Here is a 27111-nt window from a genome sequence, read left to right on the forward strand (position 1 = left end):
GTCCGACCGCCTGTGTGAGAGAGAGCGCGCGCGCCGCTGGCGCGCGGAGGGGAGGGGCAGGGCAGGCCGCGGAGCCCCCGCGCTAGGGCCGCGCGGCGCGTGGCGAAGGGGCGGGGGGGGTGGGGAGCAGCGCGCGCGCGCCAGACAGGTAGTGCCGGGGCCCCCGTCCTTAGCGCAGGGTTGGGGGGGGGAGGGGGCGGGGAGGGAGAGAGGGAGAACGCGGTGACAGCGCGGGGGGCGGTGAGGGGGGGCCGGGCCCGGCGCGCGCGCGCGCAGGGAGGGGGGCGGCGGGCGGCCGGGTCCCAGTATGGCCTCGGGCGGCGGCGGCAGCGGGAAGGTCCGGACCCGGCGGTACCACCTGAGCGCCGCGAGGCCGCCCTACGCCAGGAGCAAGCAGGTGAGGCCGCGCTTACCCTTCCCGGGTGGCCCCTTGTGCCCCCACCCCCCGGGTGCCCCATGTTTCTCCTTTTCTCCCGCCCTTGTCCACATTCTCCTATCCTCTGCATTCTCTGTTGTCTCCCCCGCTTTCCCCATGTCCCCCCCTTGCTCCCTCCTCTTTCCTCTTACCCGTCTCGCTCTCTCTCCCCCATATCCCCCCTTCTTTTCCTCTCCCCCGTGTCCCCCCTTCCTTTTTTCCCCCCCCCCCGGCGTCCCCCCTTTTCCTCCTCCTCCCTGGTGTCCCCCCTTCTTTCCTCTCCCCCGTGGCCTTCCTTTCCCCCCATGTCACTCCCTTTCCCTCGTGTCTCCCCTCTTTCGCATGTCTCTTCTTCCCCCTGTGTCTCCCCCCATTTTGCTTCCCCCCTTTTCCCCGCCCCCCATCTCCCTCTCTTTTCCCTGTGTCCCCTGTTTCCCATGCGTCCCTCCCTCTCCCTTTCCTCCCGGATGTCTCCCCATTGCTCCCTGTCTTCTCCCATTCCCCCGTGTCCCGCCGCACGTGCGCGGCTCCGGGCCGGGGTTTCCCGGTGGAAGGGGCCGCGGGGGCGGGGAAGGGTTTCCCGCCGGGGCCGCGGGGATTGTGGGATTTCCGGGCGCTCCCGGCCCGCGGGGGGAATCCTAGCCTCCCTTTTGTCTGCTGGGGGCACGGAGGAGGCGGAGGCCGGGCAGGGGCAGGTGCGCCTCCCTCCGCCCGGTCCCCGTTCCGTGTCCGGGCTGTTCCGTCCCTCCGCGGGGCGAGCGGCTGTCCATGTGCACCCGTCTCCGATCGAGCCCCTCTGGGTTAAACGGATACTGGGCCACCGAGTGTGGTTGCCCTTCAGGTTTAAGGGCAGCGCGACTAGAGATTTTCCTTTGCCGACGGGTTTCGGATCGCGAATGAGTTCGTGAGGGTCCTCCGTAGTCGGGAATCTTCGATGGCTTTTTTTTTGTATAGGATGCTGCACTTCGGGTCTGCATCTGGTATTTTCTTCAGTCCCTTGCCTCAGCCTAAATGTGCTGATGCAGTGCAAGTGGAATGTAATTCATGAGGCGTTTGTTCTCCTTTGTGTTGCAGGGCAGAGTAGATGGATAGCAAAAACCGGTTTGTAAATTGTGTCACAAAAACGGAGGGATAGAAACGGAGGTCTTTCCTGATTACTGTTCACTAAGAAATTTCACCATGCTCAGAGACTGTGCTCTGGGAATGCTTTCCAGTTATGAACTTGAGGCTGACTGTTCAGCCAGAACCTTTACGTTACCAAATTGCTAACACAGACTAAGGGATTGAATATTATATGCAAAACTGAGGGAGTGTTATGTACGAGGTTTTGCTCAATTAATTTGTATCATTTGGGAAGCCCTACACTTAGTCTTTTGTATAGTAGTACTACTCGGCAGTGTTGTCTTGTAACAGTAGCACCGTGATGCTTCATACAAAGGATCACTGTGCTTAGAGAGCAAACGTTGAAAGCTCTTGCGTGAACGATAGAATAATGTTGAAATTACTGTGTTGCATGTGTTGGTGCTACGTAGATAGCTGAAATCTGTCACATGAATTTAATATAATTAGCATAGGAGGTTTTCTGACTCTTCCATTGTCTGTTAGGCCTGTGTGTTTTCCAGTAGATTTATTTAAACAATGTGCCAAAGCAAACACGTGCTTGGGGATGTCTGTGGGATTCTGCCTAGCGAATGGATGCTGCTAATCAAATAAATAGATCAAATTACTATATTGGGGAAAAAATTGAAATGATTAAGTAGGCAAACTGTTAGATGGCAGATGTGCGTTTGTTGCAACGGGTAGCTTTTTCACTCTATGGGGCTCGCTAATCAGCATTATGTAAAAAGATGAGCTTTAGGTAGATAGCTAACTTAAATTGGAATTAATTGACCAGTTTTCCTGTTTTCAATATAACAACCAATAACTAAGTATTCTGTGGCTAAGTGTTAATTATCTCTTGGTGATCAGTTTGGGAAGTCATGGAAGACCGTGCAGTCTCGATGTGAGGTTATACCTCTGATGTTGATCCCCCTCTCCCTTAATTTTTGTCAGTAAGTAGGTTCATAGAAATACTTCAATAGAACTGCTCTAGATGCTTGCAATCACAACTGTGGTCCTGAAAACCCTCAATCTCCTATCTTCGAGCTCCAAAGGTGCCTAAGCACTGTATGTGGTAGAGCTCATAGCTTTAAAGTTCCTAGGATACCAGAATTTTTTTACCACTTGTGTGAGAGATGTTAGCATGATGCCTAGCTGGCTGTTGTCTGGTTTCTGAATGTTGTTATTTTGCTGTAGCCTCCTGGGGAATTCAGTCAGGTGAGAATTCTCTGATCGCGCCCAATGTGCACTGCAGAGTCAGTCTTCTATAAAGTACAGTGACAGCTTTAGAAGACAGTTGGAAGGGGAGGTGCTGCTGCTGCTTTTGAACGACTGTTAGCTAAAGCATTTGTTCAGAATGTGGTAGACCTTGCCTTAGATTCCCTTTTTGTCTGGAGGGCTCAACCTTCATCTTCCACTTTCCAGGTGAATATCCCAGTCACTAAACTGTATGTTGTCTTTGGTTCTCCTGGCTGAAGCTGTGTTACTATCCAGAAAAAGAATGCATGATTCACTAAGCCAGAAAGAGAACGTGTAAGAAGATGTTGCCCTCCAAGACTGGAGATGTGCAGATTCTGATCCTTGATTTCAGAAGTTACTTGTTTTATATTAGGAGGAAACACATAAAGCCTAATTTTTCCTGCCTTTTTTCCCTCAAGTGCCTGATCATTAAACTTTAGAGTCATGCTTCATTGTGTTTGTGTGTTTTTTTTTTTTTTTAAATCTAGAACCTTTTTAAAAAGCGGCCTCAAATAGAAGAGGTGAACAGACACTGTCTAGAAGGGAAGACTGACTTGCAGCTTGCGCTGTCCCTGGGAAGATGGAAACATGGGTACAGATTCCTCCTCTAGTGAAAGAACTAAACCATGATATTTTCCCTTCTGAGGATCCTGCCTTACAATAAGTGCACTGTCAACAGCTGTCTTATTAAAGGAAGAAACAAAAAGTAGCAGCACTGCTAAGTAAAGATAGTAGACTCACCCACCATGAAGGTCTGTAGGGTGGGAATCCTCAGAAATAAAATAGCCTGTTTGTGTCTCTGCCTTGGACATCCTGGGAGTATAATTGAGGATTCCCTCCCCATTGACAGCTCCATACTGAATGCATTGATTACGCCATGGTTAGCTACCTGTTTACTCAGCCATCTCATGCTGAAATATCCAACTTCCTGTATCACCTAAGGAGCTTGGGCACTTGGGTTAAAATTGCAGATCTTTGAGAGCTAAGTGCGTGCAAGCAAGGGAGCTGTTGTATCCAGCATCTGGGTTGCATCTTCTACTTGTAGCCCCAGTGCTTCTAAATGTTGGATTTTCATATTCATTTAGGAAGACTGATGATTGTAATTATTAGTGTGGATGTGTTAATGGGATGAGTGTTTATATTGTTGACTTATTAAACAGCTTCTAGTATAGTCTCTGTATGGTCCTATTTTATGGTAAATTTTGCTTTTTTGCATGTGTGTGCATGCACTGGTTTAGCCCAGAGTAGTACCATTTTTATCCAGGTTACATCTTGATTTCAAAGATACTAGATGTGACCTATAGGAAAAGAAACTAAAATAACTTTTTTTGTTATTTTTTATTTGATAATTAGCCATTCAAATGAAAGTGTTGGAGAACTTTGACTCTTCTGAACTTTTAAATGAGTACAAGTAGATTCAAGCATCAGAGAAAAACAATTATCAGAGAAGTGTTTATAATCTTCCCATAAACCTGTGTGTTTATGGTAAACTTCAGCTTAGAGGCATTTGATATTAGAGATAGTATTTGTAGATTGAAACTTATGCTGAGGAGCAATAAATTTTTACTCTTTCTTACAAGTGTACATGCCAGTATGTATTTATAATGTAGATGTGCTACACTGGTATACAAGAAGACAGTCCAAAGATATTTTCCTTGATGAATCCAGAATAAGTTTGTGCATGTTTGTAGCTGATCTTCTGCTGATGTAGTTAGGTGTTACCTGAAAGGTGGTGGGGAAGAAGGCTGTTGAAAGGCAGTATGCTGGTTTTGGTCATGAAAAGCCCTCTGGATTGGTGAGTTTCATGTCACTTGAGACACAATCTAAGATTCTTCCCAGAGGGGATAGCTAGAGGATTGGGAACTTAAACTATGTTCAGCAATGCCTGCATCATTATATTATCACCAGTCTTGAGAAGGTAGGTTGATTGTAAACTGTTGTTCAATGTATGCATCGGATTTTCTAGGTGGGCAGTGACTGCAGGCAGTGGGCAGAAGGAAACTTGCAAACCACCAGGTTTATTTTGGGACAAGATTTCAAAACTCTTATGCTGAGAGTTCCTAGAGTGTCATGTTGAGTAATGTAAACTAGGTAATGTTTCATAAACCTGAAACAGGAAAATATAATTAAAGAAAAATCTTTACTGAGAATGTCTATAGGGACCCCCACAAGTGTGATTGTATTGGTTTAATTCCTATCGATAGGTTTGTGTCTTGGAGTGTGCTTAGGTGTTGGATTTATATTTGTATGCATCTCTGCTTATTTTGGTGTAGTAGTAGTTTAGCACATTGAGTTAAATATGGATAGATTTGAAGAAACATTTACTGTGTGTTTAAATATTTGTTTTAGAAGAACGGGTTAGTAGTTAAGATCAGAGGTTTTGTCTCTGTCCCAGCAATATCAAATTGCATTAGCAAACCAGATGTTTAAATGTGGTACTTGACTTTCTACTGCTACCATAAACAAAAGTATCCCAATTGGGAAGAATTTTTCAAATGAGATATTGACTGTTTTCTCTCACTTAGCCTGACGGTTCTGTCAGTGGTACAACAAACCATAAATGATGATTGCTATAGCATTTATTAATATTTTGGGTTTTGTCTTTCAAAGTGTTGTCATGACAGTCTTGGAGGCAGTGAATTATTGGAGAAAAACAATATTAGTGAGGGGTGTCTTAGGAGAAGAAAAAAGCAGATGAAATAATTGACTGTGTTAGCTGGAACACTGAAATTGCCTTTGGTTGCTGGCAGCACATCACTTCCTCCAAGTTATTTATTTCTCCAGTCAGTAATTAGAACCGGTTCTTGCTCCCTTGCTGTGAAGGAGCTGAATTGCTGCTGATTCTAAGGGCACCCATAGGACAGAGTTCAAATCTCTTTTGCTTGCCTAAAAAAGTTTGAGCAGAGCCATTTCGGATTGGTGCAACTGGGAGTGACTGTAGCATTGTGTAACAGATTTATAACACAGTAGGATGCCTGGCTCAGTGGTCTTGGGGATGTCATATACTTGGACTTTTGCAAGGCCCTCAGCATGGTCTCCTGTGTTAGCCCTTTTAATCCAATTGGTAAAATATGGACTCAGGTGGACTGTAAAGTGGTTGGAAAATTAGCAGGACTATTACCTCAAAGGATTGTGATCCACAGTACAAGTTCCAGTGGCAGCTGATTGCTAATGAAGCCTCTCAGGGGTTGTTTTTGGAGCTAATACTGTTATATGTCTTTATTAACAACCTGGGATGAAGGAATGACATACATCCTCAGCAGGTTCCCAGATAGTACCAAACCTGGGGCAATGTCATCACCATTGCATGCTGAAGGGGTAGGGCTGCCGTTGAGGGATCTCAACAGAAGTGGGCTATTAAGAAGCTTGTGAGGTTTGACAAAGGCAAATACTAAGTCCTTCATCTAGGACAAACCAGCCACACATACCTGCTGGACAACAAGTTAAACCTGAGTCAGCAGCATGCCCTTGAGGTGTGCGCACTGACTGCATACTGGACTGTAAGAATGTGGGGAAGGATGTTGAGACAGGTGGGTTTTCCCCTCTACTCAGCACTTGAGGGGCTGCATCTGGAGTTTTGTGTCCAATTTTGGCATCTCCAGTACAAATAAAGATGTTGAGATACTGGAGTGAGTCTAGTAGAGGGCCACCAAAATAATTAGGGGGCTGAGGCACATGGCTGAGTGAGCTGAGTATGTTCAGATGAAGAAGAGCGAATGCCTAATGAGAGTGTAGAGAAGGTGGAGCAAGGTTCCCCTAGGCGGTTCATAGTACTAGGATAAGAGACAATGGACTCAAGTGGCAAAAATGGAAATTCTGATTTCATGTTAGGAAAGTTGTTTTACCTGTGGCAATAGCCGGCGTGTTGGAATACCTGCCGAGAGAGGTCTCCATTCCTGGCAGTGCTTAAAACCCAAGTGGACACAGCTGTGGGCAGCCTGCTGTTCTCGTCCCACCTCTGAGCAGGAGGTTGGAGTATATGACCTCTGGGGTGCCGTAGATCCTCTGTGTGTGTGGTTCTGTCAGTGCTGCTCTTGGGCCACAGAGCACACACAGACACATACTTTGAGTGTAACTGTCAGCGTTACTGTAGATTGGTAATCCTTTTGTTGGTTCTTCCTCTAATTCTCTCTTCAGGACTATGTTGCTTTTTGAGGGAGGAAATAATGGGTAGAGTGCAAGGTTGTCCTCAAGAAAAGAATAGCTAAGAGGCTTTTCTCTATTGTTGCTGTTCTCTTGGCCGTTTTTAAAAACGGTTTTCTGGTTTTTTAGGGGCTGTAGGCCGTGTGATTCGCTTTTCCGTTTTTCTGCTGTTAAATTGCAAAAGCTCTGTGAGCTATTTTTTTCATGTTCTGTGTGATCGAGCCAGTATTAATATTGTGTAGCTATTGTACATCTACAATATGCTCAACGGTGGTATTTAGACAGTCACGAGAGAAGAGGGAGATGCTCCTCAGCATACTATTCTTGATGTGTACTACTAAACCAATATAATGAAAACGCTCCGCTGTGCTTTTTGTAATATGTAATATAAAATCCTCAATGCCGAGGAAATACTAAGTACCCACAATATTTTCTAAATGAAGAATTCTAGCCATTAGACAGATTTTTTAAATTACTTTTTAGGGTATTAAATTAATTTTCTATGCACTTTTATGAACAACTGCCCTAAATTTGGACATATTTCTTATTTTCCCTTACACAGATCTCTCCTGCCGGGTATCTTCCATTCTTGCCGCTACATTCCATATTTGATTTTATTTTTATTTATAGTGCTGCTTAAAAGTCTTGACTTGCTTTCTCCTTAAGCCTAAACAAGTCTTAACTGCCTGTTATAACTGTTTAAATGAAGATGTTATTTAAATACACCTTTTAAGCCAAACATATGTTAATTTTGCTAACAGTTGAGCCACTAGAAAGTAGTGTTATTTGCAGCTATTTATCACTGCCTCTCATGGGAGATTGTTATCCCCCAACCTTGTTGGTGGAAAGGAGAGGGCAAATACTCTCTAAACAAAGCCAAGTCAGTTGGACCATCTTAAAATTGAGCTGAGACAAGTACGAACTAGCTTGTTTGACTTTGCCTGAAGCATAAGTAGTTTTGCAACTTGCTGATACAGTATTTGTCATTGTGGTATTCTAGATTACTGTACAAAAATACATGAAAAGATCTTCTCTTAAGCATCAGACTTAGGCGTTCTTTTGACTTCATATGTTTTTTTCTCCCCTTTGTCTAGGAAATGTGACAGCACTACAGCTTTCACGTTTAGGCAGCAGTGCTGTATCTCTGGGGTAGTTTCCTTTGAGTTTCTGTAACTCATCTCACAATTGCATGTTGCACTTAATTACAGTGTCTTTGTGTATGTTTGGCTTAGTTATGACTGCCATGCTTTTTAAAGTAAGCATAAGTTCATCTTCACACATTTTTTCCCAGCAAAGGTGAATGTTGGCTGACACATGGACAGCAACCTGCACTGAATTCCCACAGCTACACTTCGAGCACACATGCTAGCTTTGTGAATACCTGTGCCAGCAGAACATTTTCTTTCTCTATGCTGAGGCTGTCATTATTGCCGTCTTAGCTCTGCTGTTGGTAAGAGTTGTGTGAGTGTCCTGGAAAGCTGGCTGACTTTGATTTTAGATATGGTTGGTTTTTGGATCAAACCTATTTGAAGCAGATGAGTCTCATGAGTCCTTCCTGTGTTACAGCTAAAGATCTGGTGACCTACAAGTAAACCAAGGAGAGTTAAGCTGGTCAGTTGGCATCTTTTTTGAGACTGGATTACAGGTCTGTGAGGCACTGAAGTATTTGCGATAACAAAATATTAAATTGAGGATGAAAAGCTATAGCGGTATGTGTGAGTCTGTAATGTTAGGTGCGTTTGTAGTTTGAGTCATCCTGAGCTAAGCACCTGTAAAGAAGGTTTAAACTGGTTTAAATGTAGCTGTATTAGGGAATTACTGTGATGCAACTAGATACAAGTTAAATTTAGCTATAATAGTGCACCTGTTCTGATGTCAGCCCTTATTATTTGTTTTTTAACTTAGTTTACTGCATTATAGAATGTATAGATTTGTAGATTCTGTTGCCTTCAGTCACTAAAAAAAAAAAATAATCTCTATGTGCAATGGCAATTTTTCCTGTTACTGGTAAGAGAATAGTGCTGTTTACTGGTGATATATTTGTGAGATACTCTTGGTTCTGTGAATTGAGCAGTGATGAAAAGTTACCTCCGGAAAGACACTGCTGCCCCTTATGGCTGAAGATAACTGCCCTGCACCATAGGTGGCCCTACCTTGGATTTACAGTTTTAGAGTAGTGCCTTAAAATGTCAAAGAACATAACAGTACCTGCTGCTGCAGCTAAAGCAGCTGTGCTGTGCCGTGCTTGAGAGTCAGTGTTTTAGCTTCTTCTAGGCACCGATTCTTGCATTTTTAAATCTAGGAAGGAAGTGTATGCAGAAGGTTTAAATGTGTCCTATTTAAACTAATTGAAGTAATTGCAGGTTCTGGTTTAGATTAATTGTGACGTTTAACTTTTATATGCTAGACAATGTCTATGTATGATGCTTAAAAAGTAGGAAGGCTTTGAGTTTTGCTAAAATATCAGATGATCATGGAGAATAACTAAAAATGATTCTTTGGCTACTTCATTTTCACTTTCTTATTCACAAATTTGAACATGTTAACATTGCATGTACAACAGGATTCACGTATTGCATTTTGCAAAACCTCTAGCATCTCTTATTGTCAGCTCAGCTTGTAGACCAACATGGGTGGAAAAGATGTTTCAGAGGGAGCATGAGAATGCTGTGCTATCTTTTTGCTCATACCAGATTTAATTTAAAAAATTAATTCCAGTCATCTTGTTTGAAGATAGTGATTTACTTTGTAGTGCCACTCCAAAGTAGCAGGAATGAGATTTTATAGTATTGAGTACTTAATTTTGTGAAGTATGCTTCAAGTTATCCATAAAGCCTTGTCTGCACTAGAAAGCATTGGACAGGGGAGTGAACATGAGCATGCAGTGCATTTCCTTGAATGACATTTAACCATCGCTTCAGGGGAGACCTTACTGCTCTCTACAACTACCTGAAAGTAGGTTGCAGGGAGATGGATGTTGATCTCTTCCTGAGTAAATAGTGACAGGCTGAGCAGAAATGGCCTCAAGTTGTGCCAGAGGAGGTTTAAACTAGATATCAGGAAATATTACTTCATGGAAAGGGTTGTCGAGAACTGGAACAGGCTGCCCAGGGAAGAGGTAGAGTCACGGTCCCTGGAGGTATTTGAAAGATGTGTAGATGTGGTGCTTCGAGACTTGGTTTATCGGTGGGCTTGGCTGTGTTAGGTTAACTGTTGGATTCAATGATCCTAAAGGTCTTTTCTAACCTGTACGATTCTTTGAGTTCTTGCAGAATTTGGTGTGCTCTTGCCTGTGTTTTACATGCAAAAGGTGTTCTCATAGTTACGTGAAATAGATTAGCATGTGATACTGTGTTTGTGAATGCTTTGCTTTTAGGCGAAGTGACACTGAAAATGTTTAGTTCATTGCTGGGAGTTTAGTGTATTATAGGAGGTAGTAAATCTGTAGTACAGGGTATGATGCTTTGAAAGCCTTCGTGTGCATAAACTTATTTAGTGTAAACGCAGGAAGGAGGAAGAGTTTGCCATTTCTATTATCAGTTATGTTTGGTGATGTTGAAATACTGTAGTGAATTGGGTCTTACTGTATAGAGAATACCTATAAATAGGATAGACAATATTATGCCTAAACTGTGTATGTAAATCCTAAATATTAGATGTATGCTATCATATGTCACTAAATCTGATAACTTGTACTCGTAGCCCTGTAAAGACCATATGGCGCTATGTGAAATGTATTTCTTGATCATTCTGATTTTGAAAACTTTAAACTTCTTGTCCGTGCGATTATGTCAGAGATTCTTACGCTTATGCTGTGTTCATTTAGCTATTGTTGTACTTGTTAGGTAAAAGTAATTGGTTCAGACTGTATGTTCCCTTGCAGGAAAAGAAAAAAAGAGTCTGAGCAGCATTTTGATTAAGGTAATTCTACGTACAGTCTATGAAACTTAGCTGCAGGCACATTGCTGAAGTGTGGCAGTCTTTCAGTAAAGAAATACTAAGTGCTTAGAGCCCCTTCTTATATTAGGAATGAACACCTTTAAAATTGCTTGCGAAGTTGTAAGTGAAAGTGTCTTCCTTAATCTCACATTTTTTGGGTTTTGATTCTGATAGATTCCAGTCTCAAAGCATAACACTTAAGGTATGCTTGGTGATTTACAGCACCCATTGCTGATCGCTGCTGAGGATTAACTAGAGCCTGATGTAGCGCTTCCTACAAGGAAGGAAGAAAGGTGCCTTGTACTTTGCACTCTCTTTTGTAATGTTTTCACTGTGTCAACTAAGGATGTGGACAATTCTTGAGATAAAACCATTTAGCGTCACAAGGCTTTAACCTAGTGGGGTAGACACCAATTTATCTGTCAGAGCATATGCTGAAGTTTTGCATTCAGATGGAAGTGATTGTGATGAGCACAGGAGTACAAGTAGTGCCACAATGTAAGACAGCACCTGAATTTTCCTGAGATGTTTATTCTGAAGCTAACTAGACTCAGGAAAATAAAGCTCACTTCAAGCAATAAGAAGACAATAAGCTGGCATCTGGAAACATAATCCCTTCTTCGTGGACTAGTCCACTTGCCTTAAATAAAATTGTTGTTTTTCAAATGTTACGTAATTAATGACATTCCTGTAACATATTGTTCATATTAAGTTATGTTTCATTGTCTTTGTTTCTAACTGAAATATCAAACTCTGCTGTCCTATGTCCAAACTGAAATCACTCCCTCAATAGCAAAAGCAGATAATTTAAGCCCGTCAATGTCCGTGCCACTTCAAGAGAAAGTCGTGTTTCCATTTCTATTCCTGTTTTTGCATCAGCTCTTGTGCAGCCACAGGGTGAGCTGGACGGGCAACCTTATGCCACCAAGGAGTAGTCCTCACTGTCAGAGCCTATGGATGAATTTTTGGCTGGATCTATTTGATAGACCCCTGATACAGTTTGTCCCTTGGCTGCATGTGTTAGTGGCAGCACAAGGGAAACGCGAGGTCAAAAGGAGAAAGGGACAAACTTTTTGCAGTACAGATGCAGGATGGTTAGAAGGAGGGAGAAGTTATGTTTCTTGTTGTCCTGGGTGCCTGATCTTGATGTCTCTTTTGGGCCAGTTCTGGTGCACTGAGCCAGTTGAACTCATTAGTCCAGCAGAGAAACGTGGACCTTTTGCCAGATTAATGAACTCAGCTGGTATGGGAGAGTGGCCTGCTTTGCCCCAAAGTTGGCATGAGGTAACTAACCGTGGAGTATGGAGAGTACAAAAATTCCTTTTTGATGGTTGGAAGTGGTTAGGTTGACCTGTTCTATCAGAGTGAACTTCACTGTTAGGTGCAGGTTTTCTTTTTCAGGACTTTGATTCATATGTTTTAATAACTTGAACTTTGAAATGGGAAGCAAAAAAATCTCTTGAGAGGCCTGGAGGTAAAACCTTGGTGCTTTTCAGTTGTGTGCATGTGGTGAAGTGGAAATTAGCTCTTTTATCTGGTTGTGTATTTTGCATCTCTGACAAATTCATGTCAGTGTATGACCTTTTTATATATACATATATATATGTGTGTATTTAGTATGTCTGGGATTTACTCAAGTCTCTCAGACTGAAATCAACTCTGTTACAAAATAGGTGTTTTCCAGTAATGCATCATTGCTGAGTGCTTCTGCGACAACTTCCCACCCCCCATGCTATGTGAAAGGCCCTTAGGCCTCTTCTGTAAATATTTTAGACCAAGAAAAAGCCTGCTTTTGAGTTTGGAAGACAAACTGTGACCATAACCTGTTGCTTTTCTTTCTTTATGTAAAACCTTTGAAGAAATGGTATTTCAAAGTGGTAAACTATGATACCTGTTTGTTTACGGGTTAGTGTTTCTTTGTGTTAGAGTTGCATCTCAAGGCAATATGCCTTGAGTTCTCAAGGCAATATGCCTTTAGTAACTGTAACTGTAGTTACTGTTGCTGGGGTGTTTGTATACATAGACTTATATATATATCTAGCAGAGCTGCAGGCACTTGGGATGATCCACGGAATTTGAAAAACTGTTGGAAATGTCTATTCTAAGCTACTGGATCTTTTCAGTGGATTTTTTATAGTTGTGTTCTGGTTTTCTGCTGATATTTTAGGATGAGGATGGAGTGTGAGTGCATTTAAGATGAACGGACAACTGTTGGTCCTGACAGCAGCTCTTCAAGCTCGTGAGATTAGTCAGCTAAGAACTAAAACACATTCACTGACTAAACAGCTGCTGCGTGTGGTCGGGAGTGCCCTGTGACATCTTCTGCCCTTTCATGATGCTGAGTTTAGAAAGGAAGAGTTATGAACGTTAAAGCTGTGTGCCAGTGCTCCTTCCCCTGCTTCCAGCCTGGGACTGGTAACTAGGAGAGTTTTCATGCAGTAGCATGTTCGGTGTAACTGTAGTGAATGAAGGTGTTTGGGAGTTGATAATTGTGGCATGATGAGATTGAGATCTGAGCAGTCAGCTCAGATTTTGCTGGGGCAGTAAGCCTGTTAGAGTTGTCTTGTGCCGTGTCTTTTGTATTTCAACTCTGAAGATCTGTTTGCATCAACGAGATGTGCAGTATCCTTGTCAGCCTTTTAGAGGTATTAATTGTGCCTGTGTGGGGAGATGGGGAACCTGGGATGCCTAAAGTACAGAGCCAGTATCACAGGAGCACTAGAGGGAAGGTGCTCTGCTGCTGACAGGTTAGGCTTGTGTTGCATGTGTAGGAAAGAGCAAAAGGGTGTTCAAACAGATGTATTGAAATTGAGGAAAAAGAAAACTAAAAGTTAGGGTAAGATTAAAATGCCAACTTTAAAGACAGTATAAGGCATGACACTTTGCTGAAGTGTCCTGGCAAGAATCCGGAGTGTGCATGTTTAGAAGTGTAGTTGGTCAGTGCTACCTTAACTGTCCGACTTGGACAGAAATCCAGCCATGGTGCTTTATTGATTGGCTTTCAGCTGTGATGGGCGGGTGGGAGATGCCATAAGGAAGTTTTCATTTTGTTAGGGTTTGTTTTGGAGTTTGTTTATTTTTGTTTTGCTTTTAGGGGAATGGGAATACCTGGAATGTATGGCTTACTTTTAGGGGAGAAGTGGCTTTTTTTTTGTTTTAGCAAGATCTGTGTTTGCCGATGGCTTATTCGCAATGCCTGCATAGTTCTTTCACAGTGCCTTTAATGAATATTTTCATTTTGCAGACAGAAAATGGAGGTGCATTTCCATGTGTTTAACTTTGCTTTGCTTTGTCACTAAGCCAACAGTATTCTGGATCATAAAACTACGCTTCTTGTCTTCCACTGTGCCTAAGCCAGATGGAGTAGGTTATTAGTACTTGCTACAGTACGGCTGTGCTGAGCGAGTTCCAGCTCCTGAATTAGTTTGGAAAGTTACCTTGTGTTGCCCAGCTTAGTCTTAAAGAGCTGATAACGTGGAGAATGCTAGCAAGACTGCCATGTGCAAGAAAGGGTCAAACCAGTCTGGTTTTAGATATGAATGGTAAGGTGTCATCTTGCTTAGTTGTTAGTCTAGCTAGATTCTCCAGTCGCTCATTTGGATTACTAATGATTGGTTGTTTACTCTTCTGGATGCCTACGACTTCTTCCATCTTGAGTCTCAGGTAGCTTTCAGTCCCGGGAGGCTTCAGCAACAGAATCACGTGGGCCTGTTTTATAGCCAGTAATATTTATTCTCTGATGGAGAAACTCTCTAGCACTACTGAATGCAGTAGTGCTTAGTTGGTTTTTTTTTTTGAAAGATCATTGCTTTGGGTGCAGTTTGTGTCCTGACCATTTGCTCGTTTTGGCAAAACTTAACTCCCGTGAGTTCCTGATATGATTTTGTTCAAAGCAGTAAAATGGTTGCCCCAGAAAAAGGGAGCAGGGTGTCACAGAGAAAGGTGGAAATGAGGGACTGGGGGTAGAGACTGCCTCTTTGCTGGTTCTGTGCACTGAACTGTTGGTGGACACTGGTATTGCGTGCAGTTAGTAGTTTTTGTTGGAAAGCTGAGGCTTAGTATTTATGTGGGATTGCAGCAACATTCTGAGCATGGCCTATTTGTGTGCATCTTAGTACAGTAATTGTGATGGATGTGTTTATTATGCTGTATTCTGTCTGGTTTAAACTGTCTCTGGTTATTTATTCTGTCTTTGTGCAAGTACAGGATTAAATTACAGATCATTACGAAGAATGTCAAATTGTAAATTAAGATTACTTTCTTTCTGTGAAAAGGCTTTTTGTTTTCTATTTTCCCTTCCTCCTCTTTCCCCACCTCCTTCTTAACCCCAGATTCAAGGGTGTTTAATTTGTTTATAATTCCTGTAAGCTGGTGTTTGCATTATTGTGTAGGAAAGACTTGAATAGGCAATATGGGTCGCTACTTTTGTTTGTGTGCTAATTTTTTTAAGAAAGTTGAATACAGCAGAGTTCTTGTTAGAGTCTACTAAACAATTCTGAAACTGTTACTGTTATTACGTGTTCAAGGAATATTCTGAATTTTCTACTTCTGAATAATAATTTTGATTGTAAAATTGTGTTGCCTAAACCCGGAACAATATTGAAGTACCTTGCCAGAGTCTGTGGCACATGTGTTAGCAACTGGCAATGGAGTTGAACAAAAAAATGTCTTTAACTCTTGTTACTTTTCAGTTTCCAAAGTATTGAAATTGGTGAGTTATCTTTCACAGTTGCTTGCAGAGATTAGCAGCTGGTTCTGTGGCTGCAGTCTGTGGAAGAGGGAGGGAGCTCCATGCTGCAAGTGATCTGTGCAGGGCTGAGATTTGACAGGAAGATGTGTTGAAATTTTGAGGGCATGATGGGGAACAAGTGAGTGCCTAAGCCAAAAGGGTAGATAAATGTATCTTAAATGTAGAATGTAAGCATTGCAATAATTAGTAAATGTCAGAATGGAAATAGCTTGACTGTATTCGGTAATTGCAGAATATTAAGGTTTGGAGAGCCATGAAATGAAATTTGACCAAAATGGATCTATTTAACAGTCCTGTAGCGAGGCATCTGTTATTCATCTATAGCTGTTTCTTCCAGGATTCTTTTCAGGATACCCTGACCGTGAGGAGTGTAACAGTGCTTTTTGATACCTCTTGTTACTGCAGTTCAGCATTAGAAAAATTTGAAATATTTAAGTTCACTGATTTTAGCAACTATTATGGTCATCACTGTCACTGTAGATAGTTGCTGAGCTTCTGATTTCAGTGTTTTTTCAAGTCACAGCTTTAACAAAGTTGAAGAAAGTGTGTGCATCAGGAGTTATTTAGAAATAGAATTGCCTTGTGACCTTGTGACTTGACACGCCTCAGGTGAACTCTGGCTGAAATTTCAGAATTTTGAACATTGCCAAGGTCACTGGGAAATGTGGAAACTAGTAAATCAATGTTGGGTCAATTTCTGTCATGTGTGTGCCACATGTATAGAGGTCCTCTGTCAAGTATCAAACCCCTCTGTCTTAATCTTGTCCTGAATATTTGCTCTCTGCAAAGGTCTGTGCAAGGTTACATCCCAGTGCATGCTGTTGATTGCATTTCTGTAACTAACAAGAGTTTTTTCTTTCAAGCAGGGAATCATCAGCAGAGTGACAGAATCGATGAAAAACATTGTACCAGGATGGTTACAGAGATATTTCAATAGAAGTGAAGATGAATGCGTAGATAGAAATGAGTCTACAAGCCAAGAAGAGATTCCAGTAAATTATCACCATGATTATGCAAATGAAGATACCGTAATGATTGATGGGAGAGTCACGCCTGACTCAGCAAGAATTAATTTAGAAGGTATGTGAAAAATAATTTAGTATTCTGGCCATCTGTATTTATTCACAGATTTCTAGGTTTTAATATCAATTTCTAAGGGTAGCTGGAAGAAGCGTTTTGACAGAATTGAAAAAAAAAACAAAACCCCAAAATGCCACCAATTAAAAAAAAAAAACCCACTCCAAAAAACTATGCACAAACCAAAACCCAAATGCGAAAACACGTTATAAAAACCCCAATGACTGTCTGAAACTCTCTTAGCTTTAAACTGTAAACATAAGTGCAAAACATACTGGAGGTTGTCTTGCAGCTCTTGGAAATTATGCATTAACTTCAGGTAGTCAAATTAGCTAGGTGCAAATTACTGATAATACTCATTTGCAAGTGTGCTGGGTTACATTTTCTTTATAAAAGGTCTAGAATGAATGTTTTATTTAATTGCCAGAGGTCATTAAAACATTAGTTTCATTTTTTTTGTTCTCAAAACAAAAGACCAGATGCTAGAATGCCAGAGGAAAATTTCTTCTTGTGTCCTGACTTCTTTTTTTTTTTTTTTTTTTTTCATTTCTTTTGGGCTTTTTCAATCAATTTAGTAAAGTTCCTAGTTAATTTAATAGAGAACTGGGAAACATTGTTTATAGCATTCTTTTTGAAATATTATGTAACATTGAGGTGTGTGCATGGCTAGTGTGGGGTCTTTGAAAACCTGTTTGGACTCTTGTCAAAGAAGTTTGCAACCCCTTACTTTACCAGATAAAAGATTAATCTGTGCTTTATATCCGTACCTCTTACTGTTTCTGTAGTTCTCTGTAAATTTGCATATGCTGTCATTTCAGTTTCTCTTAAATTAGCTGTTTTGTGGAACTTACTTTTTAATATGGAGAGAAGTTTTGTCTGAGCACTTGTACATAGCCATCTGTTTGGAAAGTCAGTTGCTTCTGTTGGCAGAATGAAAAATAATGAGGAAATACCTTTGTTACCAACGTCATCTAATTAATTGTAAATAAGGAGCTCTCTTGCTGTCTGCGTAGCTGTTGCTTGAGAATAAGATTGGATAAAGGAATAGAGAAGGTCTTCATGAATGAGGAACACGTGTTGGCTCTCCCGAAAAACTGCGTGAAAGGACCTTTCAGTAAGAACAGCTGCACGGCAAACTTTCTAGCTCCAAGAAATCGGGAGCAGATGGACATCCTAGAACTTCTAGTAGCTTGTGTTGCAGTCTGCAGATGTTGTATACTAATCTTTCCTTCTATAGTTAATAATACGATTTTTTAAATTATTATTGCTGTTATAATTTTGGAAATGAATTTGCTGTTTTTTCAGCTCTGAGGTTCTGAAGTGTTAGAGCCTGTATTCTTTTACTTGGCTGGCCTTCAGCCTGATAACACTTCCTTTATCTCAAATTAGACAGTCCTAAAAATCTACCGGTGCTTTGTAAAAACTGATTAGTAGTACTATGATTGTTATGATGATTAAATGAGCTAGTTTAAGCTTTGGTGCAAATATCAAGAGGACAGCGACTCAAAATCATATTCATACACAGAATTCCCAGGAGGGACCATGGATATACTTGGTTGTCAGGCAAGATATCCATTAATTGCTGTTCCATTCATGTGGCAGGTTGGAGCTGTGAGACCACCTCTTGCAGGGCACTGGCAGTGTTTACAGACCCTTTGGTTCACGAGATAAAAATGGCCATCTTGCAACTGAGGCCACAATGCTTGCTTGTCTTTTGTGCCCAAATCTCAAAAGTTAATGGGTAGGAGATAATGTTTTGCCCCTTGATATGGTATAATTTGGGAGGGGGGATGACGACACGAGAACAAATGAAACCCCCCAAATCTCTACATATATACGTTTTCCTGCTTATCTATTCAGATTGTCATCTGTGTTACAAGATTTTATAAACTGCAAAGTTGTCTGTAACTTGCCATGTAATTTCAAATTTTGGCAAGCTCGTTGCAAGCTTTATCTGCAGAAGAAGGAATTTATACATGCTTCGTGTGAAAGACTCAGTATTAGAGCATTTGAGCATGATGTCCAAATTTAGTGTTGTAAATCCTTATTGTTGACCACTTCTTAATGTGACACTAATACTTAGTATTGAAAGCAGTGTTGGCGTTGTAATCAAACAGATGAAACCCTATCTGGGTGAGGAAGAAGTTAAATTCAGCTTCTCTATTTTTGGGCTTAAGAACTTGGCAGTAGCATGGCTGTTGACAGAAAACAGGTTTTGGCTTCTGTGAGTTTGCCTATAGGAAAGATAATTGTCTCTGTTTTTGTTTAGAACCATGCACGAGTAGATCTGCATTGAACTTCTCCGATGTGTTAACAAGACCCTCTCTTCATCGGAGCCATTTGAACTGTACCATGTTGGATTCCACAGTGCCGCATTGTCAGCCCTCTACATCTTCTTCACTTGGCATTGGCAGTCCTGGACTGTCTCTCATAAAAGAAATAAAAGATTCTACCTCTCAGCACGATGATGATAACATCTCAACAACCAGTGGCTTCTCCTCTAGAGCATCTGATAAAGGTAACTTTCATGTTCTCTAGTTGATTTTTTGGTAACGTGAAGTACTTCACGTTCTTTAATATTCCACATTACCTTAGTAAATAAAGTAGTTGAATGTCAGCTTTGGATGTTAGAATTAAGTTTAATTTTTAGTATTTTAGAAGTCTGTGAAGTCATCACCTTTTAAATATAACCGTGCTTTGGAATAGGTTTCTGAGACCTTGATGTCAAGTTGAAGATGACTCGCTGTAGCTTGACAGCTAGATTGACTGCCTAGAAGGGATAGTGACTCAGAATACCTCACAGCTGATTAAATGTGAATAAATACAGATGACAAATAGAAACACATGATGTTTTCCTGTGTTTTCACCAGAAGTCAATAAAGGAACATCAGTTGGCAGTACTGACATGTGTTTTCCTGAATGCACTAAGGAGTGTACGCTATTTAAAGAGAAAAGCCCACATTGTATAGATATAGTTAGGTACCTAGGTGATCTCGGAGAAAGGGAAAACAGCAGGTTTGCAGCTTTTTGTAGTCCCTCATATAAAGGAGGACTGAGACATGCTCAGCGAGTTCTCTGAAGAACATATTTTTACAATTCAGAATAGGTGTTCCCAGGATTTAGCAATATAACCAGAGTTTACTAGAGCTTTGTGTTGTCTCCATAATATATACACGTAAAATAGATTGTTAACTCTGGTAGTTCAGCCTTTGGGAATTTTTCATATCTAAAACCTGTGCAATTTGGACCTATGCTGGCTTTTAGCCCTGTACCAACGTAAGAAAAACTTCGTGTCATTATAGATGCACCAGTGTTTATGTAGTTCCCTTTTATTTTACTATGACAGAATTAAAAATAAAATTGTTCTGCATTGGAATAATACTGTTAACTTGTGCATGCTTTTGAAAGATTACTGAAAGGTAATGTATTTACAGTTCTGTGAACAGATTTCAGGTTCAGAGTTGATACTTGGTTTTCATACCATATGTGAAATTGACCCATTTGATGAACTCTGAAGGTCAGCGTGCTGGAGGAAGGAGTGTAAGGGGACTCTTTCATTCTGTAACACTTGCTTTACTGTATTAAAGACCCCTGGAGTTAACATGATCTTTGTAAAAAAGTTCTCTGTATACACACAGCACTTACATATAGCATGTGTCATATTTTGGCAGATATCACAGTTTCAAAAAATACTTCAGCACCGCTGCTCTGGTCCACAGAAGTTGAAAGATCTCATTCTCTCTCCCAGCATCCTGCAGCTAGCTCTAAAAAACCCGCATTCAATTTATCTGCTTTTGGATCTCCCTCTCCTGTAAGTACAGCACAGTATTGTAATCAATTTTGATTGTCTAGTCATTTTACTAACCACTTATCATTTCTGTAGTCACTTGGAAACACTTCTGGCTTTAAGACAAGCCAGCTTGGGGATTCTCCATTTTACCCTGGAAAGACCACTTATGGTGGGGCAGCTGCAGCAGCAAGGGAGACAAAAGCACGACTTGCTCCTTACCAGGTATGAGAATAGTAGCGCGGTGTGCAGTTGAAGTATATAACAGGTAGCACTGCCCAAAAGGGTTGTGAGCAAGGAGCTGAAAATCTGGCAACAGTTCCTATTCTGCTCTGTCAGCCTACAAGAGCAGAAAAGAAGAATTTCTGTTTAAATTGTTTTTTTAACCGTTTATGTAGAAATACTTGTCATAATGCACAAGGGTGACAGTAGCACATTAGGTTCTGGCCACTTGTTTGCAGTTGGGATTTCCTCTGCTGAGTCTTTCAAAAAATTCCATTCAAGTGCCATTGTCTACCTCTGGCAGTATTATGTTAAAGTAACCTCTAAATGTTAAATTTATCAGTGATGGCAAAACTTGGGAAACTTGTGTTTATAGTAGGACAAGCTACCTGCCTGATATGTCTGTAAACGTCACACAAGCACGTCTACACTCATGCTATGAGTATGTTGTGTAAAATTGTGCTCTTTTTACTCTAGTGGTAGTGTGGCCCCACCTTGAGTACTGTGTGCAGTTTTGGGCACCACAGCATAAAAAGGATATCGAGCTGCTGGAGAATGTCTGGAGGAGACCACTAAGTTGGTGGAGGGCTTAGAGGGGAAGCTGCATGAGGAGTGGCTAAAGTCGCTTGGTCTGTTCAGCCTGGAGAAGGGGAGACTTCATAGCAGTTCACTGCTTCCTCACAAGGGGAGGAGCAGGTGCTGATCTCTTCTCTCTGGCAACTAATGATAGGACTTGAGGGAATGGCAGGAAGATGTGCCAGGTGAGGGTTGGGTTGGATATTAGGAAAAGATTCTTCACCCAGAGGGTGATGAAGTGCTAGAACAGGCTCCCCAGGGAAGCAGTCATGGACAATGTCAATATGCTTCAAGAAGCATTTGGACAATGTCAATAAATCTGGTTCAGCTGGAGTGTGTTTAAATCAAAATGACCATTACTTTTTAAAAAATAAATAAAAAAATCCAAAGTAAAAAAGAATTTTATTTAAGGAACTGGAAATAAGAGTTTACTGGACCTATTCTGGCAGTCCATTTCTACCATGGAACAAGAGGACCCTCAAGTTCCTCACTTACAGGAAGCCTTGAAAACTTGTGGTTTGTTCTGACTTGGTGTTAAATCAACCTTCAAAACACTGAAAACTTCGTGTAAGTTAGGAGCCCTCTTTGGCCAGCTGTTTCTGTTTTTTACAAAATAAACATGAATTTGCTGCAAAGAAGAACTAAAATACTAAGCTTTTAGGGGAGGGACTAGCTTGCTTGTTTCTGTGTGCTGTGGATTCCAGTGAGTATCACTTGTGTTTTTTACATGATGTGTGGCCTGTTTCTTGTCTTCACATAGCAACATGTTAGGCGTGGTGTGGTTACACGAAGTTTAACGTAAGAAAAAAAAGGGTACACAAAGAAGTTTTTTGGGAAAAATTCAGAATCATGTGATGGACGTAAAACGGTTCATGTTTTCAATGACATATGTTTAGATTTGTTAACATTCAAATCAGATCTTTATATTTTAAAACAGAGTAAAATGATCTGCAGTCAACTAATCATGGGGGAAGGGAGAAAACAAAAGTGAAACTAGAAATTCCTGATGATGATTGTATGCATTGGTTTAAAGATGCAACTCTTACACCATCATGAAACTCTTAAAATCTGTATTGTTACTGAGATTACTTTCTGAACCACAAGCCTTTGCTTCAGTACTGTTTTCCTAATTTTGTTTTAGAGACCCTACAGACCTAAAATCTTCCCTTTTATGACCTTTTACATTGAAGTATTTCTTCTGTTGCTTTATTTCAAGTGCAAGGTGCTTGGGGTTCTACTTAAAATTCATAAATAAAGTCAGGGGAATATATTTTCTTCTTCGTGGCTTGAAAGCCTAGTGAGTGCATTTTTCCCTGTCATCATGAAAGTATTAATTATATCATCAGTGTAGCCATAAGGCATAAAACACGTGCGTTTTTAATTCAAAATCAAGCATCATAACATTTGCAATGCTAATTTTTCAGCCACCGGTAAGAAGACAAATGAAAGCTAAACAAGCAAGTGTGCAGACCTATGGTGTGACAAGTTCCACAGCGCGGCGCATCTTGCAGTCATTGGAGAAGATGTCAAGTCCTTTGGCGGTAAATGGCACTCCTTTTGTTTATTCTGTTTTATATTATGTGTTTGAAAAACATAGTTAATGTGTCAGTGTAGGATGAAGATCTTCCTTGTGTACTGCCTCGTTTAATTTTTTGCACTGTTTTTTCAACAGGATGCTAAAAGGATTCCATCTTCTGTTTCTAGTCCACTGTCTTCCGTAAGTTGATCACAACACGCCCTCCACACACACCCCCCCCCCCACCCCCCCATTTTTGTTGGATTAAACTCTCTCAGGAAAAAGAATTGTCCTCTAATACTTAGGCTTTCCCCCCCCCCCCCCCCTTAGCCTGTGGACAGGAGCATGATGAATACTACTAGCTACCAATCCAAACGAAAACAGGTAAGAACCAGTAACATCTTAAGCTGAGACGGATAACTTTTGCTTTGTAGCTATTAGAAGAAATGTCACAAACCTCAATGACAGCATACACATGGATGGATTCAAGTTAATGTTAGCGTTGTGTGAATTATAGCTGTCTTGACTGTGTGGAAATTGCTAAAAATGGCTTTTCTACCCACACTAGATAAAGGACTGTGAAGATTACTCAGGTTAAGAATTATGCTATGTTTGTGGTGACATCTTGATATGTCAGTCAAGAACAACTTCTCTAGAACACACAAAGTACTTTTATCTTGTCCTGTAACTTGGGGTTAAGTTGTATATTAATCTTTCTTTTAGGAACACTTTTTCTTGCAGAAATCATCACAAATAGAAAAATATTGATTACGTGATTGTATAGACCTTGTACAGATTTCCATGTTGACTTCAAGCGGAAAAAGAATACTTTTGTATTATTGCTGAAAGCAAGGTGAAGGAAAATTGTTAGATGTTGTCACTTCTGTAACCTTGTGTTCCTAAATTCCTATTTGGAGGTAGCACTGAGTTGGTGATAATGCTGCGGTAAATCATTACTTGATTAAACATTAAGGGGATTTAAAAACATTGCTAGTTTTAATTTGGGGTATCATTGAGTTTATTCGATTGTAAAACCCACAGAAGGCCACTTTGAGGTCAGGCGACCAAAGGAGCAAAAGCATGGTTTTCATTCCATGCAAACTTTTCTTCTGCTGTTTTAGTGAGAAAATGGGCAGAATCCCTCAAGAATTTCTGTGCTAAGCCCTTGAGTAGAAGTATAATTAATTTTACTGTCACTTCAGAGTTTACAAACATATTAGATTTCCTGTACTGTGTTTCACCACATGCCTAAATTAGAAGAATGTAGAGAAGTAGGGTGTATAATCTCTTTGCCACAAATATCCAAATAATTGAAAACAAAGCTGGTATGGATTCTCAGTTAAGTTGTGGAACTACACCTGTGATGAGGCATAAAGAAAGATCTGCCAAATATGCAGCGTAGAGCCTGATATCAGTCAGAAAGCGAATGTTGTGCACAGCTGTCACTGGGTAAAAGTAGAGAAATTGTCTGTTTGTAATACTGGAATTCATAGTTTGACAGGGGAAGGGTAGCCCTTGGTGTGAAGAAGAGGGAAGGAGAGGGTGGTGTGTTTTCCTGCTAAAGCAAACGTATGCTTGACAGAAGACTTAAGCACTCTAGACAAAACTTCTGCAGATGTTTTTCTTATTTCAAGGATCTGCACCAGACTGAATAGCTCCTGGTGTATCAAACGCCTAACTGGGTAACTTATTCTTTTCATTGTGCATTCCTGTCTAATTTGATACCTTTTATGATAAGGTCTCCTTACTAGTGCATGAAGGGAAGGCGGTGGATGCGGTTTTTCTGGATTTTAGTAAGGCTTTTGATACTGTCCTTTGCACCACCCTTCTGGACAAGTTGTCCACGTGTGGGATGAGCAGGTAGGCAGCGCACTGGGTGAAGAACTGGCTGAAGAGCAGGGCTCAGACGGTTGTGGTGAATGGGGCTGCATCTGGCTGGCAGCGAGTCACCAGCGGTGCTCCTTAGGGGTCAGTTCTGGGGCCAGTTTTGTTCAATGTATTTATCAACGATCTGGAGGCAGGAGTTGAATGAACCTGTGGCCAGTTTGATCATACCAGACTGGGAGCTGCCGTTGACTCTCAAAAAGGATGAGAGACCTTGCAGAGGGATCTGGATAGATCTGAGCCTTGGGCAGTGATTAATGGGGTGAAATTTGACAAGTCAAAATGCCAGATCCTGCACCTGGGGTGGAGTAATGCCAAGCATAAGTATAAATTGGAGGGGCTGGAGAGCAGCCCCTGCAGAAAGTGGTCTGGTTGACAGCAGCCTCAATGGGAGTCAGCAGTGCCGTGGCAGCCTGGAGGGCAAACCACATCCTGGGTGCCTAAAACACAGCACAACCAGCGGATAAAAAAGGTGATTATCCCACTGTATAGCGTTGGTGCGGATCAAAAGAAGTGATTATCCTGCTGTATTTAGTGGTGTTGTGGCCTCATCTTGAGGGCAGTTCTGGGCCCCACAATTTAAGAAAGGGCTGGAAGACTACTTCTCTGAGGAGTGGCTGAGGGCACTGAATTTGTCTAGTATGGAGACAAAGAGGCCAAGGAGCAACCTCATTGTTCTCTCCAGTTTGCTGAGGAGTGAAAGTGCAGGGGGAGATGGTGATCTCTCCTCCCAGGAATCCAGTGACAGGATGCATGGGAACAGCTCAAAGCTGCATCCGTCAGAAGAGGTTCAGACCTGACATTAAGAAGCATTTCTTTATTGAAATGATGGTCAAACCTTAGGCCAGACTTCCTGGAGAGGTAGTTACTGCCCCATGCCTGTCAGTGTTTACAAGGCGTTTGGACAATGCCATTAATATCATGCTTTATCTTTTGGTCAGCCCTGAAATGGTCAGGCTGTTGGACTTGATGATTGTTGTAGGTCCCTTCCCACTGAAATAGTCTGTTCTGATTCTGTTCAGTTTACATTTAAAAACAGCAACAGACCCTCCTTCATTCAAAATGGATTTGTGAACTTAAATAAACCAAATTTTACTCAAGATCTCAAAGTGAATATACCTGTTTTTAGAATAATGTACTTTATAGATCATACAGCATGAAATTTATTACCAAGAGTCAAGAGGTATTGTGAAATTAAAGCTGCATTGTAAACAGTTTTCTATGGATAGTAAGTTAAATAGTAGCATGTATCCTCAGTCTGATCATCCTGATCCTTAAGACTGTAGATGGAGCCTTTGCAAAATCTTGGAGCCTTTCGGGGTCATCTTTGTTTCACAATTCAGTTAAGTCAGTTTTGCGGAACATATAGTCTTTTCTGTTAAAAATTAACTCTCGTCTGTGAAAATGCTTTGACAAGGAAAGTCAGACCTGTACTTTCAAATGCATCTAATGCATTGGAACATATTTTAATGAATAAGGCTATTTTAAAATTACTTTACAGCTTTTTTTTTTAATGCATAACTTCAAAGGAGGAAAATGTAGGAAAGATGAAACGCAGAAGCCTGTATAATTAGCTGCTTAACACTTTTAATGTTAAATCAATGGGTTAAGCCAGCAAAAAAAACCCCAAAATGTAGTCAGAGGAGAGGAAAAGATGTGAGCGTATTATAGTAATATGAGTTATTTTGATTATAATAACATGAATTTTTTTATCTATGAAGTTAACTGCCGGTTTTTTAAATAGAATTCATTCAGACTTTGGCTACTCCTATAGCTTTTTGGATTTCATAACTGATTTTCTGGCGATTTCCCTCTGCAAGTTAAATGCTTTCAATATTTCCAAATAATTTTCACTGGGTGTTGAAGCTGATGGGAGGTTTATAGTTCTGTATTTTTTTCCTTACTAAATGCTGTGGCAATTTGGACAGGTATGCAAGGATAAATTGATTTCTGCTTCCCTTTCAAAGATGGAATCACAGCATCCACCTGTTGAGAAACTCATGACACCAAAGTCAATCTCTCTGGCAGTGAGTCGGACCCAGTATTTTAAACCATCTCTGACTCCAGCTGCTGATTCAAGCAAAGTCCACCAGAGGGTAGATACAAAGCACAATGTAAGTTAAATTTCTGGTCCTTATTGCCTGCTTTTTACAAGTTTGGCATGTCTCTAACCAATTATTCTACTAAGACACTTTCTTGGCAAAGATGACAATAGTATGTGAGGTAAGCATTAAGAAAATGGGACCCATTGTGAAAGAGAGAGTTTGAGGTTTTATGTATTTAATTAATTGTATTTATGTATTTAATTAATTGTATTTTTGGAACATTAAGTGACTTGGTGGTTGTCTTCAGAAGGTGGTGAGGTGCTGTTGGATTGGGCTGTTCTCACTGAAAGAATGTTAAAATACAGAAACATTTTCCTTTTTATGTACCCCTGTACACAAAGCTGGTGCTGATGGAATGTG

At 41.0% G+C, this 27111-nt stretch overlaps 1 protein-coding gene across 7 annotated transcripts in view; it reads left to right on the top strand.

The window, feature by feature from the left end:
• Nucleotides 1-257: 257 nt before the first annotated feature.
• Nucleotides 258-27111, top strand: part of NUP153 (nucleoporin 153) — a 45841-nt gene continuing 18987 nt past the window's right edge. For 2 of the 7 annotated variants that reach the window (XM_054057401.1, XM_054057404.1), the window contains exons 1-9: nt 280-397; nt 16448-16664; nt 18931-19179; nt 20333-20472; nt 20545-20673; nt 22671-22787; nt 22919-22963; nt 23093-23146; nt 26614-26760. In XM_054057401.1, the coding sequence (XP_053913376.1) occupies nt 308-397; nt 16448-16664; nt 18931-19179; nt 20333-20472; nt 20545-20673; nt 22671-22787; nt 22919-22963; nt 23093-23146; nt 26614-26760 (1188 nt within the window). In that variant the 5' untranslated portion in view covers nt 280-307. Of the gene's footprint in view, nt 398-16447; nt 16665-18930; nt 19180-20332; nt 20473-20544; nt 20674-22670; nt 22788-22918; nt 22964-23092; nt 23147-26574; nt 26761-27111 lie in introns of all 7 variants that reach the window. The other 5 variants (XM_054057399.1, XM_054057402.1, XM_054057400.1 and 2 more) reach the window with 5 other exon arrangements.

This window comes from Cuculus canorus, chromosome 2 (assembly GCF_017976375.1).
Source record: "Cuculus canorus isolate bCucCan1 chromosome 2, bCucCan1.pri, whole genome shotgun sequence".
In the NCBI taxonomy this organism is placed as follows: Eukaryota; Metazoa; Chordata; class Aves; order Cuculiformes; family Cuculidae; genus Cuculus; species Cuculus canorus.